This window comes from Pan paniscus, chromosome 20, assembly GCF_029289425.2.
Source record: "Pan paniscus chromosome 20, NHGRI_mPanPan1-v2.0_pri, whole genome shotgun sequence".
NCBI lineage: Eukaryota > Metazoa > Chordata > Mammalia > Primates > Hominidae > Pan > Pan paniscus.
The window spans coordinates 52,783,979-52,797,344 of NC_073269.2; the positions used below are offsets into that span (position 1 = coordinate 52,783,979).

Genomic DNA, 13,366 nt, shown 5'->3' on the forward strand with positions numbered 1-13,366 from the left:
CACAGTTACCAAGTTTATTGGATCCATACTTTGGCAGGGGAGGGTAAGCTGTCCGGAGGGCTCAGAGCAGAACACAAAAGAGGCGCTTGTCGCGGAAGGGGTTCTCCGCAGCGGGTACTGGCGTCACCAGCGGGTCATCTTTGGCATGCGTCTCGCAGAAAGCCAGGAGTTCCGCTGCTGCCTGCGACACCTGCGAGCACCCGGGTGGAGATGTCACCGCCCTGCCCGGCTCCTTGGAGCCGCCCACTTAGGCCCCGCCTCTTGCCCTGTCCCCTCCTCCCACCTTGCCCCGCCCCATACAGGCCTTTCCCCTTGCCCTACTCCGCCCCTTCGTCCTGGCCCCTCCCCTGTCCTACCCCTCCCCTCGTCCTGGCCCCTCCCCTGCCCCACCCTTCCCCTCGTCCTGGCCCCTCCCCTGTTCTGCCCCTCCCCTCGTCCTGGCCCCTCCTCCTGCCCTGCCCCGCCCCTTGCCCAGCCCTGTTCCCAGGGGCATCCTTGCACTATGGCTCCGAGCCGGGCCGACACAGCCCCGGACAGACCGCAGGCCCAGAACCCCCGCCCTATTCCCCACCCCGACCCAGCACCTTCATGCGGTCGATGTTCACCTCCAGCTTCAGCTGTTCCACCGTCTTGCGGGCCTCGGCAATCTTGGCCATGTTGTTGGACATGGTTGCGGCGGGGAAGGGGTTAAAAGACGCGCGGGAGTGGGGGCTGTGGGGGTAGGTTAGGATACGTCTGGGTCCCGAGGTGCGGGCGAGAGGGCGGACCCCAGTAACAGGTGCGAGGGTGGAAGGGTGCGTGAATGGGGTGGCCAGGGGCTGGTGGAGGGAGGGACAGATGAAGGGGACAGGAACAGGAGGAGCGATGGAGGGGTGCACGGATGGAGGTAGCTAAGGCAGGTGGGGAGAGAGCAGGGAGGGGCGAGGGAGGGAAGGAGGGGCGCACAGATGGGAGGCTGAGACAGAAGGACAGGGCCACAGGTGCTGGATCAGAATCCAGGTGTCCTCACCCCCGGGGGCAGAGCGAGAGCCAGGAGGGGGGCCCCTCCCCCAGGCCAATTAGCAGTGGCTCCAGGGAGAACTGGGAATTAAGATCGCGGCGGGAGGGGCACAGAGGGGGCCTCATTAGGGCCTTGGCAGCAGCTGCCCCCTCCGCCACCCTCAGGGAGCCCCCCCACCCTAGCCCTGGTCAACTCAAAGCCTCCTCTGCTCATTAGCAGCCAGGGGAGAGGGTTGGGGGAGCCCAACTCGGGCACCTGAGGAGAGGCCTATCGGATGGACAGAGGGACAACGGGACGCGCAGAGGCAGAGACAGAGAATGGAGGGAGAGACTGAGGCACGGGAGAAATGAAGAGACGGGGAGGAATAGAGAGAGGGAGAGACTGGGGGAGGAATGAAGTGATGGAGGAGAAAATAGAGGGACAAATGAAGGGGGGAGCAAGGAACAGGGTGATACAAGGCGACAGGCACCGAGGGGACAAAGGGACAGAGGGGACAGAGCGGGGGAGATGGAGGGAGGGGGTGTGGGGTGGGAGAGGATGGGGAGATGGAGGGAGGGGGTGTGGGGTGGGAGAGGATGGAGGAGATGGACGGATGGGGTGGGAGAGGATGGGGTGATGGAGGGAGGGACGAAGGAGAGAGAAGGGGAAATGGAGGAAGGGGGGAGGGAGGAAGGAGCAGAGACACCAAGGAGATAAAGGAACAGAGACGGGGAGATAGAGGGACAGAGGAAAGAAGGGAAGGACAAAGAGAGAGATGGAGGGGTTGGGGAGAGATGGAAACAGAAAGTGGGAGAGAGGAACAAAGCGAGAGACAGGCTGATGGAGACGCAGAAGAATTCATTCACTCACTCATTCACTCATTCACTCATTCATTCCCAGGCGGAGAGACGGTGGCCACGGAGCAGGCAAAGGGACCAGCTGTGGGGCCGGGACCGGAGCTTCCTACCTGTTGCTGCTCTGGGCCGGGCTGGCGGCGGTGACAGAGGCTGGGAGGCAGCGTCTGGGTCCCTCCGGCCCGCCCCGCCCCCTCCCCTGGGGCGCAGCCCCTACGGACCCGCCTCCTCCCGGAGCCACCGTCCCCGCCGCCCCGCCACCTTGGGGCTCCCTCTCTGGGCCCTCTCTCTTGTCTGTCAGTCCTATCTTTGTCCCTCTCCCTGTGTCTCTGCCGCTGCTGTCCTCTTGTGTGACTCTCTCTGTGCCTCTCTCACACTCACTAGAAAACACAGTCTCTCTAGGTGGGCCCCGGGCCTTGCTACATTTAATCCACAGTCACAACAAACCTCTCCAGTGTGTCCCACAGAGCCGCTCACTCAGCCACACTCGCCACCTCGGTGTCACCACCACCCCCCCCAGCCTCATGCTCACTGTCCCTCACACAGACAAAAACTATCTTGCCCTGTCACACGGTAGCACCACACAACCTCACGAATGACCTTGCTCAACACAACCTCACACGGTTGCCCCAAATGCCACACACAGCCGCCACCAATGGCAGCTCCAAGCGCTACACAGTCAGATAAATTATCTCAGAGCACCAAACGTACCACAGTGTCACACATAATGTCTCCAAATGTCACACATATTTGCATGCCTTTTTTTTTTTTTTTTGAGATGAAGTCTTGCTGTGTTGCCCAGGCTGGAGTGCAGTGGCCCAATCTCGGCTCACTGCAACCTCCGCCTCCTGGGTTCAAGCCATTCTCCTGCCTTAGCCTCCTGAGTAGCTGGGATTACAGGTGCCTGACACCACGCCCGTCTGATTTTTGTATTTTTCGTAGAGACAGGGTCTCACAATGTTGGCCAGGCTGGTCTCGAACTCCTGACCTCAGGTCATCCACCCGCCTCGGCCTCCCAAAGTGCTGGGATTACAGGCGTGAGCCACCGCGCCTGGCCTTGCATGCCATTTAAACTTCTCTCTCAATCTCACACCCTGTCCCAGTCTCACACTTTCTGTGTCTCACGGTGGCATGCAATTACCCAATACAACCTGTCAAGTACACACTGTTTTACAGTATTTCATAGTAACACCCAGTCGCCTGTCCAGTGACAACCATGGAAGGTCACATACATTCTCTCACAGTCTCCTGGTGTCACACGCATCTGACACATTCCCTCCATACACAGTCTGTCCCTGTCACACACGCGCATGCATCCCATCTCCTGGTGTCATACCTAGCTACCCACGATAGCTCAGTGTCTCACAGAGTCCCACACAAGCTCGCAGCGTTTCACACACTCACTCCCACCTCTCCATCATCTCTTGCCTTCTACACACAAGGCCTCCCTCACGCTCTCGCTTCCGAGTGCCCTGCACAGCCGCAAACTCTCGCATGCACTGTCACAATGCTGCCATCTCTCACTAGCTCAGTGTCACACATAGTCACGCAGTTTTGTTTTGTTTTTTGAGACAAGGTCTCTCTCTCTGTCACCCAGGCTGGAGTGCAGTGGTGCGATCTTAGCTCACTGCAGCCTCCACCTCCCAGGCTCAAGCGATCCTCCAACCTCAGCCTCCCAGTAGCTGGGACCACAGAGGTACATAACCGCACCTGGTTAATTTCTTTTATTTTTATTTTGGTAGAGACGGCGGGTGGGGGAGGGGTCTCCCTATGTTGCCCAGGCTTGTCTCAAACTCCTAGCCTCAAGGGATCCTCCCGCCTCAGCTACCCAAAGTGCTGGGATTACAGCAATGTGCCCGGATCACGCACTTTTTCACAAGCCATACACAGTGTGGCCAACACAGACTGTCTGACACTCACTGCGTCTGTCCCACCCAGGCCCCCTATGTGCCTCTCATGACACCTGCCCACACCACCTCTCAGTGTACATCAGTCATCAGTCTCACTCTCTCTCACACAGAATCTACTTGTGTGACACACACAGCACCGTATGCTCACCATGTTGCACACAGCCACACACACTGCCCCCTCACACGCACCGTCACACACGGTCTCTCACTCCCACATACGGTCTCTCAATGTCCCATACAGAGCCCCAAAGAGTGTCTCTCCCACACCCGATCACACATAACCTTTCATCAGCACACACAGTCACCCACAATCTCTTAGCATCACCAGTAATCTCAGTGTCACACACAGTCAGCGACATGTCATCTCTGACATATGCAGTCCCACTCAGTCTCTCCTTGTCGCACATAATCTCACATCAATCAGTCACACACAGACTCCCAGCACCACACACCATCTCACCAGTACACCATCATGGCAGTACACACTCATGGTGTCCTGGTCCTGGCACTGCACACCATCTCACGGCAGTCGACACTCACACAGTTTCCTGGCGTCGTACACCATCTCACAGCAGTACACATTCACAGATCTCCTGGAGTCACACACCATCATGGCAGTACACACTCACACACTCTCCAGACGTCTCACGCCGTCTCCCGGCAGTACACACTCACACAGCCTCCAGGTGTCACACGCCATTTCCCAGTGTCACCGCGAACACCAGCGTCCCCCGCTCCCCAGCACTCCCCTTTTGGCGCTCACACGCAGCGTCTGCCGGCCACATGAGGGCGCGCGCAGCACGCCCAGGCGCCCACCCTGCCCCGAGAGGCCGCAGGGAGGAGGTGGCCACAGGGAGGAGGGCCAGGCGGGAGATGAAGGGGAGACTCGGGACCAGAGGAAGCACGGCAGGGAGCCAGGGGCCGGAGGGAGAGGACAGAAGATGGACGCAGAGAAATTCACAGACAGGGGAGGGAGATGCAGGGAGAGTCAGAGAGACGCAGGGGGCTATAGGGACACAGATTTAGAGAAGGAGCGAGCTAGGGACTCAGAGAGACAGAGACGGGGAGGGCGCTGCGGGGAGAGGGACAGGAGAGGCAGAGACAGACAGGACACAGAGAGACGGGGGTAGGAGAGAGACACCCAAGCCGAAACTCAGAGACAGGGACGAAGACGCAGACACACAGAGATGGAGGCAGAGGCGGCCAGAGAGACAAAGAGATGCACAGAAGGCGCCTTCCAGTGGGGACCCGACGACGGAGGCGGGGCCTGCAGAGGCGCGACCGAAGGGGAGGGGTCCGGGGCGGGGTTTCTAAGGGGGCGTGCCCCTCGGTGTACCTGGGGGCGTGTCCCGATGGACGGGGCTTGGGGTTCTTTCTGGACCTGGAGAAGGCGGGAGCCCTAGGAAGAGGTGGAGGTGGGGAGGAGCATCTTTACCGCAGTCAGCCCACCCTAACTCGGTTTTCACCGCCTGGACAGGGAAGGGAGACGGGCGGGGAGGGGACCCCGACCCGAGTCCCTGGTGGAGATTTGGGTCTCGGACCCTAGCTCCCCTCCCCCCTCCCCTTGCGGGCTCAACGGGGCCAGATAAAGGAGGGAAACCAAGCCCACATCTGGAAAGCATCAGGCGCGCCGGACGTGCCAGGGCCCCAGGCCCGGCTGCGGAAGAGGGGAGGGGAGCCAAGGCGCTCCTCGCCCCGCCATCGGGGTCCGCCGGCGCCGAGGAGGGGCCTGGGCGTGTGCCGAGCCTCCGCGCCTCTCGCAGCTGGTTTCTATCAGCAGTCTGGCCTGGGCAGCCCCCGAGGAGGAAACCAGCTCAGAGAGGGGGAAGACAGGGTGACGATCCAGTCTTCCCTCCCGCTCCTCCACCGCGGCCAGAAGCTGGGGGATGGGGGAGACGGACAGACAGACACTGCCTGCCGTGAGCGCAGCCTCCGTTCCTCTCCTGAGCTGCAGACCGCAGCAGATGACCTCAGTTCCTGTCCTGTGCCCCAGCCTCATGACAGCCTAGCGCTTGAAGGCATTACAGTCCCCATTTTTTGGAAAAGGAAACTGAGGCCCTGGATTCGGATTCCGTTCTGACGTTAATTATTCAAGAAATCATCAACAAACGGCAAGAGTGAATTCCAGGATCAAATACCCAACCGCCTGGGTGTTTAGTGGGTCTCTCGAACTCAACGCATCCAATACTGAGCTGATTCCATCGACCAAATTCGCTCTTACTTCAGGTTTACCCATCTCAAGTGATGGTAAATCTCTGAGTTTTTGTTGTTGTTTTGAAACAGAGTCTTGCCTGTCGCCCAGGCTGGAGTGCAGTGGTGCAATCATAGTTCACTGCAGCCTGAACTCCTGGGCTCAAGTGATCCTCCTGCCTCAGCCTCTGCAGTAACTGGGACTACAGGCATGCACAACCATGAACAGGTTTTGTTTTGTTTTTTAACAGAATCTCACTCTGTCACCCATGCTGGTGTACAGTGGCACAATCTCGGCGCACTGCAACCTCCGCCTCCCAAGCTCAAGCAATTCTCATGCCTCAGCCTCCTGAGTAGCTGGTATTACAGGCATGTGCCACCAAATCCGGCTACCTTTTTTGTATTTTTAGTAGAGATGGGATTTCACCATGATGGCCAGGCTGGTCTCAAACTTTGGCCTCAAGTGATCCACCTGCCTCGGCCTCCCAAAGTGCTGGGATTACAGGCGTGAGCCACTGTAACCAGCCTAACTTTTTATTTTTTTTTTAGAGGCAGGGTCTGGCTATGTTGCTTAGGCTGGTCCTGAACTGTGAGCCACCACACCTGGGCTGGGGTCATCCTTGACTCCCCGCCTTCTCTCACACTCCACAAGTCACCCAGTAAGACATCCTGTTGGCTTTATCTTCAAAGCAATTCCAGAATCCAATCCCTCTCACTTCCTCCGCTGTCCCCACTTGGGTCCAGACACCGTTCCCTCCTGCTTGGACTATTACAGTGACCTCTGCATTGACCGCCTATCTTCTCCCTGTCCCCCTCAGCCTGTTTCCCACAGAGCAGCCAAAAGGACACTGTTTCAAAGTGTCCCCATATAATAGCAAGTGAGTATGTGGAGCAACCTGAACCCTCATAAGCTGGTGGGGATGTAAAATGGTGAAGTCGCTTTAGGAAACAACCTGGCAAGCCAGGCATGGAGGCTCATGCCTGTAATCCCAGCACTTTGGGAGGCTGAGGCGGGCAGATCACTTGAGGTCAGGAGTTCAAGAGCAGCCTGGGCAACATGGTGAAACCCCATCTGTACTAAAAATACAAAAATTAGCTGAGCATGGTGGTGCACGCCTGTAATCCCAGCTACTTGGGAGGCTGAGGCAGGAGAATCGCTTGAACCTGGCAGGCGAAGGTTGCAGTGAGCCAAGATCGCACGACTGCACTCCAGCCTGGGTGACAGAGTGAGACTCTATCTCAAAAAAAATCCTGGCAGTTCCTCAAAAGGTTAAACATAGAGTTAACGTATGACCCAGCAATTCCACTCCTAGGTGTATATCCAAGAGCAATAAAAACATACAAACACGTATATAAAAATGTTCACAGAGGCAATATTCATAATAGCCCAAAGCGGAAACAACACACGTTCATCAACTGATGAATGGACAAATGAAATGTGGTCTATCCAGACAATGGACTATCAATTATTTGTCAATAAAAGGAAATGAAGTACTAATACCTGCTACAACATGGATGAAAGTTGAAAACAGTATGCTGGCTGGGTGTGGTGGCTCACGCCTGTAACCCCGGCACTTTGGGAGGCCGAGGCAGGCAAGTTGCTTGAGCCCAGAAGTTCAAGACCAGCCTGAATAACATGGCAAGACCCTGTCTCTACAAAAAAATATTAAAAAATCAGCCAGGCACGGTGGCATGTACCTGCAGTCTCAGCTTCCCAGGAGGCTGAGGTGGGAGGATCACCTGAACCCAGGAGGTAGAGGCTGCAGGGAGCCGTGATTGCACCACTACTCTCCAACCTGGGCTAAGTGAAAGAAGCCAGTCACTAAAGGCCTGTATTGTATGATTCCATTTATATGACATGTCCAGAACTAGCAAATCTATAGAAGGCAAAAGTAGATTACTGGTTGCCAGGGGCTGGGAAGGTTGGAGGATGGCAGCTGTGGTGCAGGGTTTCTTTAGGTGGCGATGGAAATGTTTTAGAATTCATTGTGGTGATATTTGCACAACTCTGAATATATTAAAATACTGGTTTTTTCTTTTTTTTGAGACTGAGTCTTGCTCTGTTGCCCAGGCTGAAGTTCAGTGGCGTGATCTCGGCTCACTGCAAGCTCCGCCTCCCAAGTTCAAGAGATTCTCCCACTTCAGCCTCCTGAGTAGCTGGGATTACAGGCACGCACCACCACACCCAGCTAATTTTTTTGTATATTTAGTAGAGATGGGGTTTCACCATGTTGGCCAGGCTGGTCTTGAACTCCTGACCTCAAGTGATCTGCCCACTTCAGCCTCCTAAAGTGCTGGGATTACAGGCATGAGCCACCACGCCTGGCCACTAAAATACTGAATGTCTTTTATATTCAATATATTTAAAAACATTGAACTGTATACTTTACATGGGTAAATTTTTTGGTAGGTGAATATATCTCAGTACAGCTATTAACCCTCCCCCCCCCACCAAAAAAAAACTTTAAAAACTCTCTTTTATATGCTCAGAATTCTCCTATGGGTGCCAGGAAATAAAAACCAAAATCCCCACCATAGCCCATGAGGCCCCCACGATGTGACAGTCCTTACCTCCCCTCCCTCTCACCTCCCCACTCCAGCTGGCCTCCTTGCTGTTTTGCCAACATGCCAGGCAGAGTTTTGCCTCAGGGCCTTTGCACTGGCTGTTTCCTCTGCCCAGGATACTCTTCCCCAAGATATTCATAAGTCTCACTCCTCCACCTCCTTCAGGTCTCTGTTCAAATGTCATCTTCTCAATTAGACCATTCTTTTTTTTTAGACGGAGTCTTGCTCTGTCACCCAGGCTGGAGTGCAATGGCGCGATCTCGGCTCACTGCAACCTCTGCATCCCAGGTACAAGCGATTTTCCTGCCTCAGCCTCCCGAGTAGCTGGGACAACAGGCACATGCCACCACGCCTGGCTAACTTTTGTATTTTTAGTAGAGACGAGGTTTCACCATGTTGGCCAGGATGGTCTCAAACTCCTGACCTCAGGTGATCCACCTGCCTCGGCCTCCCAAAGTGGTGGGATTACAGGCATGAACCACCATCTTCTCAATTAGACCATTCTTGATCACTCTACTTAAAATTACACACTCCCTTGGCCAGGCACACTGGCTCATGCTTGTAATCCCAACACTTTGGGAGGCTTAGGCAGGAGGATCACTTGAGACTAGGAGTTGGAGACCAGCCTGGGCAACATGGTGAGACCCTGCCTCTGCAAAAAAAATAAAAATTAGCCATGCATGGTGGTGTGTGCCTGTAGTCCAAGCTGCTTGGGAGATTGAAGCAGAAGGATCCTTTTAGCCCAGGAGGTCAAGGTTGTAGTGAGCCATGGTTATGCCACTGCACTCCAGCCTGGGTGACAAAGTGAGACCCTATCTCAAAAACTAATAAGTAAAATTACAAACTCCCCGCTTCGCCACTCCACCCAATCCCCTCATATCTCTGGTCAGTTTTTCCCTATAGTCATCACCTTTAACAAACTATAGAATATATTTATTATGGTACCACCACCACCACCCCCAGCTTCCCTCCCTGGGACCCATTCCTGGTATATCCTTTTTAAGATCATGGATCCAGCAAATAGACCATGTAGGGCACTGACTAAGGCCATGAACTCTGAAAATAGTGTGCCTGAATTTTAATCCTGGCTTTGCCACCTATGAGCTTCAGATACATTTTTGTTTGTTTGTTTGTTTGTTTTTGAGATGGAGTCTCACTCTGTCACCCAGGCTGGAGTTCAGTGGCGTGATCTTGGCTCACTACAACCTCTGCCTCCCAGGTTCAAGTGATTCTCCTGCCTCAGCCTCCAAGTAGCTGGGATTACAGGCACCCACCACCACACCTGGCTAATTCTTTTTTTTTTTTTTTTTTTTGAGACGGAGTCTCACTCTGTCACCCAGGCTGGAGTGCAGTGGCGCGATCTCGGCTCACTGCAAGCTCTGCCTCCTGGGTTCACACCATTCTCCTGCCTCAGTCTCCCGAGTAGCTGGGACTACAGGCGCCTGCCACCGCACCCGGCTAATTTTTGTATTTTTAGTAGAGACAGGGTTTCAGTGTGTTAGCCAGGTGGTCTCGATCTCCTGACCTCGTGATCTGCCCGCCTCGGCCTCCCAAAGTGCTGGGATTACAGGCGTGAGCCACTGCGCCCGGCCTCCACACCCGGCTAATTTTTTAATTATTAGTGGAGACAGGGTTTCACCGTGTTGGCCAGGCTGGTCTCGAACTCCTGACCTCGTGAGACGTGACTTTCACCTTCCGCCATGATTGTGAGGCCCCCCCAGCCACGTGGAACTGTGAGTCTATGAAACCTCTTTTTCTTTAAAAATTACCCAGTCTCAGGTTATATCTTTATCAGCAGCATGAAAACAGACTAATACAGGTGGAGAGGATTAAATGGGTCAATATGTGTAAAGTGGTGAGAATAGAGTCCAGCACGTCATAAGTGCTCAAATAAGTGTTAGCTGTTATTTTTTGTAAGCACTAAAACCTTAAAAGGGAGACCCTTAAATATCCATCCATATTTACTTCAACCATTTTGGCCACTAAGTGACCTATGTAGCCCTAGACAAACAAATCTCTTCTCCTTTCTGACTTCAGTTGCCCCTTTTATGGAATGAAGTTGGAGTAATTGTTCCCAAGGGCCTGCCAAGCAATAGCTTTTCCTGGAAAAACTTTTAAAAATAACTTTTATTCATTATTACTCTAAGTGAAACATAGGTCTATCCCTCACCCTACCCCCACCATAGAAGCTCCACAGGGCAGGGTTTTTTTTTCCTGTTTTGTCCCCTGCTCTAACCCCAGTGCCTGGCTGGGCGCTGAAGATACAAGTGAACACAGCAGACCTGGTCCCTGCTCTTTCTGAGCTCAAAGGGAGGTAGATCTACCCATGCAGATTCAAAGGTCAAAGCAGCAACACACACCCATCCTTCTGACTGTGGATTCAGGTGGGGGCTGGGTCCTAGCCCTGGATCCCCCTTGCTTTGTGACCAGGGCAAGTAATGGCTCCTCTCTAAGCCTCCATTTACCCACCTGAAAACTGAGTATAATTTTACATACCCAATAGAAAAACAGGATGAGCACGGTGGTTCACGCCTGAAATCCTAACACTTTTGGTGGCCAAGGTGCAAGGATTGCTTGAGGTCAAGAATTCAAGGCCAGCCTGGGCAATATAGCAAGAGTTCATCTCTACAAAAAATTGGAAAATTAGCCAGGCGTTGTGGTGCATGCCTGTTAGTCCCAGCTGCTCAGGGGGGTTGAGGTGGGAGGATTGCTGAAGCCCAGGAGTTCAAGGCTGCAGTGAGCTATACCACTGCACTCCAGGCTGGGTGACAGATCAAGACCCTGTCTCAAAAAAAATAATAAAAAATAAGAGGAAGGAAAGAAGGAAGGAAGGAAGGAAAGAAGGAAGGAAGGAAGGAAGGAAAAGAGTAAAAAGGCAATTCACATAAGAGGAAATGCAAGAGCCAATAAGCACCCAAAACTATGTGTTACCTCAAGGAAAAGGGAGGAAACATGCTAATTAAAACAGAACACAGTTTCTCCCCATAAGATTTGCAAAATGAAAATGATCAATAGCATCTATCGTTTGGTGAAGGGGTAGAAAACAGAGATCTGAAAAACTGCTGTTAGAAATGTCAGCTGGGGGCAGTGCTAATGGATGGAAGTGTGGCAGTGTCCATTAAAAGTTCTTAAATTGGCATACTATTAATGACCAAGCAACTCTATTTCTAGGAATGGGTCCTACAAAAATACACACAGACATGCACAAAGAGGCAAATACAAGGACATTACTGTAGCAAGATTCATAATAGCAAAAGAATTGGAGAGCTGACAATAGGGTTAGATTATGAGAATCCCCATAATGGAGTCTTTTTTTTTTTTTTTTGAGATGGCGTCTCACTCTGTCACCCAGGCTGGAGTGCAGTGCCGCGATCTTGGCTCACTACAACCTACACCTCCCAGGTTCAAGTGATTCTCCTGCCTCAGCCTCCCGAGTAGCTGGGACTATAGGCACACGCCACCACGCCTGGTTAATTTTTGTATTTTTAGTAGAGACAGGGTTTTGCCATGTTGGCCAGGCTGGTCTCAAACTCCTGACCTCAGGTGATTCACCTGCCTTGGCCTCCCAGAGTGCTGGGATTACAGGTGTGAGCCACCTCACCTGACCATAATGGAGTCTTATATGCACCTATCAATAATAATATAGTGATAGGAAAATGTGTTACCCAAATTTAGATGAAATGGGCCAGACATGGTGGCTCACATCTGTAATCCTAACACTTTGGGAGGCCAAGGCAGGAGGATCACTTCAGCCTATGAGTTCAAGACCAGCCTGGGCAACATAAGGAGATCCCATCTCTACAAAAAGTTTAAAAATAGCTGGGCAGGGTGATGTGGACCTGTGGTCCCAGCTACTCAGGAGGCTGAAGTGGGAGGACTGTTTGAGCCTGAGGGGTTGATGCTACAGTGAGTCATCATCACACCACTGCTCTCCAGCCTGGGTAATAGAGCAAGACCCCATCTCAAAAAATAAAAGAAAAAATAAGTAGATTTAGATGAAATGGACAAATTCTTAGATGAATAGGGCCTAGCAAAACTGACACAAGAAAAAATAGAAAACCTAAATAGTACTATAACTATCAAAGAAATTCAATCCTTAATTTAAACCCTCCCCATAAAGAAATCTTCAGGCACAGAGATTTCACACAAAGAAGTGATAAACACTGCATACATATAGTTCAATTTATGTAAATATATAATTTCACACATATATTACATATATAACTATATGTATATTCATACATATATATTTATATAGTTATTTAGATTCATATATATATGCAAACACATAAACATGGGAGGATGCACATCGAACTGCGGATTATGATGACCGTCAGAGAGGGGATTTAGGGGCTGTTTCCCATGCTGTTCCCATTTTTGCGAAACCATATTTTTTTGTTTTCTGAGACAGGGTCTTGCTTGTCATCCAGGCTGGCGTGCAGTGGCACAATCATGGCTCACTGCAGCCTGGGCCTCCCAGACTCACATGATGCTCCCACCTCAGCCTCCTGAGCAGCTGATAGTTCAGAAATGACCTACCATGCCCAGCTAATTTTTGTATTTTCTGTAGAGATGGGGTTTTACCATGTTGCCCAAGCTGGTCTTGAACTCCTGGGCTCAAGATATCCCCCTACCCCTGCCTCCCAAAGTGCTGGGATTATAGGCATGAGCCATCACATCCTGCCTGAAATCGTACTTATAACCAAACATAACCCAATCAAAGGTTAGATTCCTTGATGTAAAATAGCCAATGGTAGGAAGATGATGTTGAGATTCACCCTGGGACCTCCCTGGAAACTGCCATATCCACAGCAAACAGAAGTTGCTCAATAAATGTTAGTCCAAAGGAAAAAGAGCATTTCTCCCAT

The 13,366-nt window shown here is 52.4% G+C and overlaps 1 protein-coding gene across 4 annotated transcripts; it reads right to left on the minus strand.

The window, feature by feature from the left end:
• Positions 1 to 11,081, minus strand: GNG8 (G protein subunit gamma 8). Of its 4 annotated transcripts, XM_034945999.3 has the most exons (4): positions 10,995 to 11,049; positions 5,080 to 5,142; positions 585 to 711; positions 1 to 190 (listed from the first exon to the last, which is right to left on the minus strand). In XM_034945999.3, the coding sequence occupies exons 3-4, from the start codon at positions 666 to 668 to the stop codon at positions 62 to 64; spliced, it is 213 nt and encodes a 70-aa protein (XP_034801890.1). In that variant the 5' UTR covers positions 669 to 711; positions 5,080 to 5,142; positions 10,995 to 11,049; the 3' UTR covers positions 1 to 61. The 4 variants fall into 4 exon arrangements, with proteins under 4 accessions (XP_034801890.1, XP_034801891.1, XP_024782474.1 ...); XM_034946000.3 differs by lacking the exon at positions 5,080 to 5,142 and having other exon boundaries at positions 10,995 to 11,081; XM_024926706.4 differs by lacking the exons at positions 5,080 to 5,142; positions 10,995 to 11,049 and adding an exon at positions 1,947 to 2,052.
• Between the last annotated feature and the right edge of the window lie 2,285 nt (positions 11,082 to 13,366).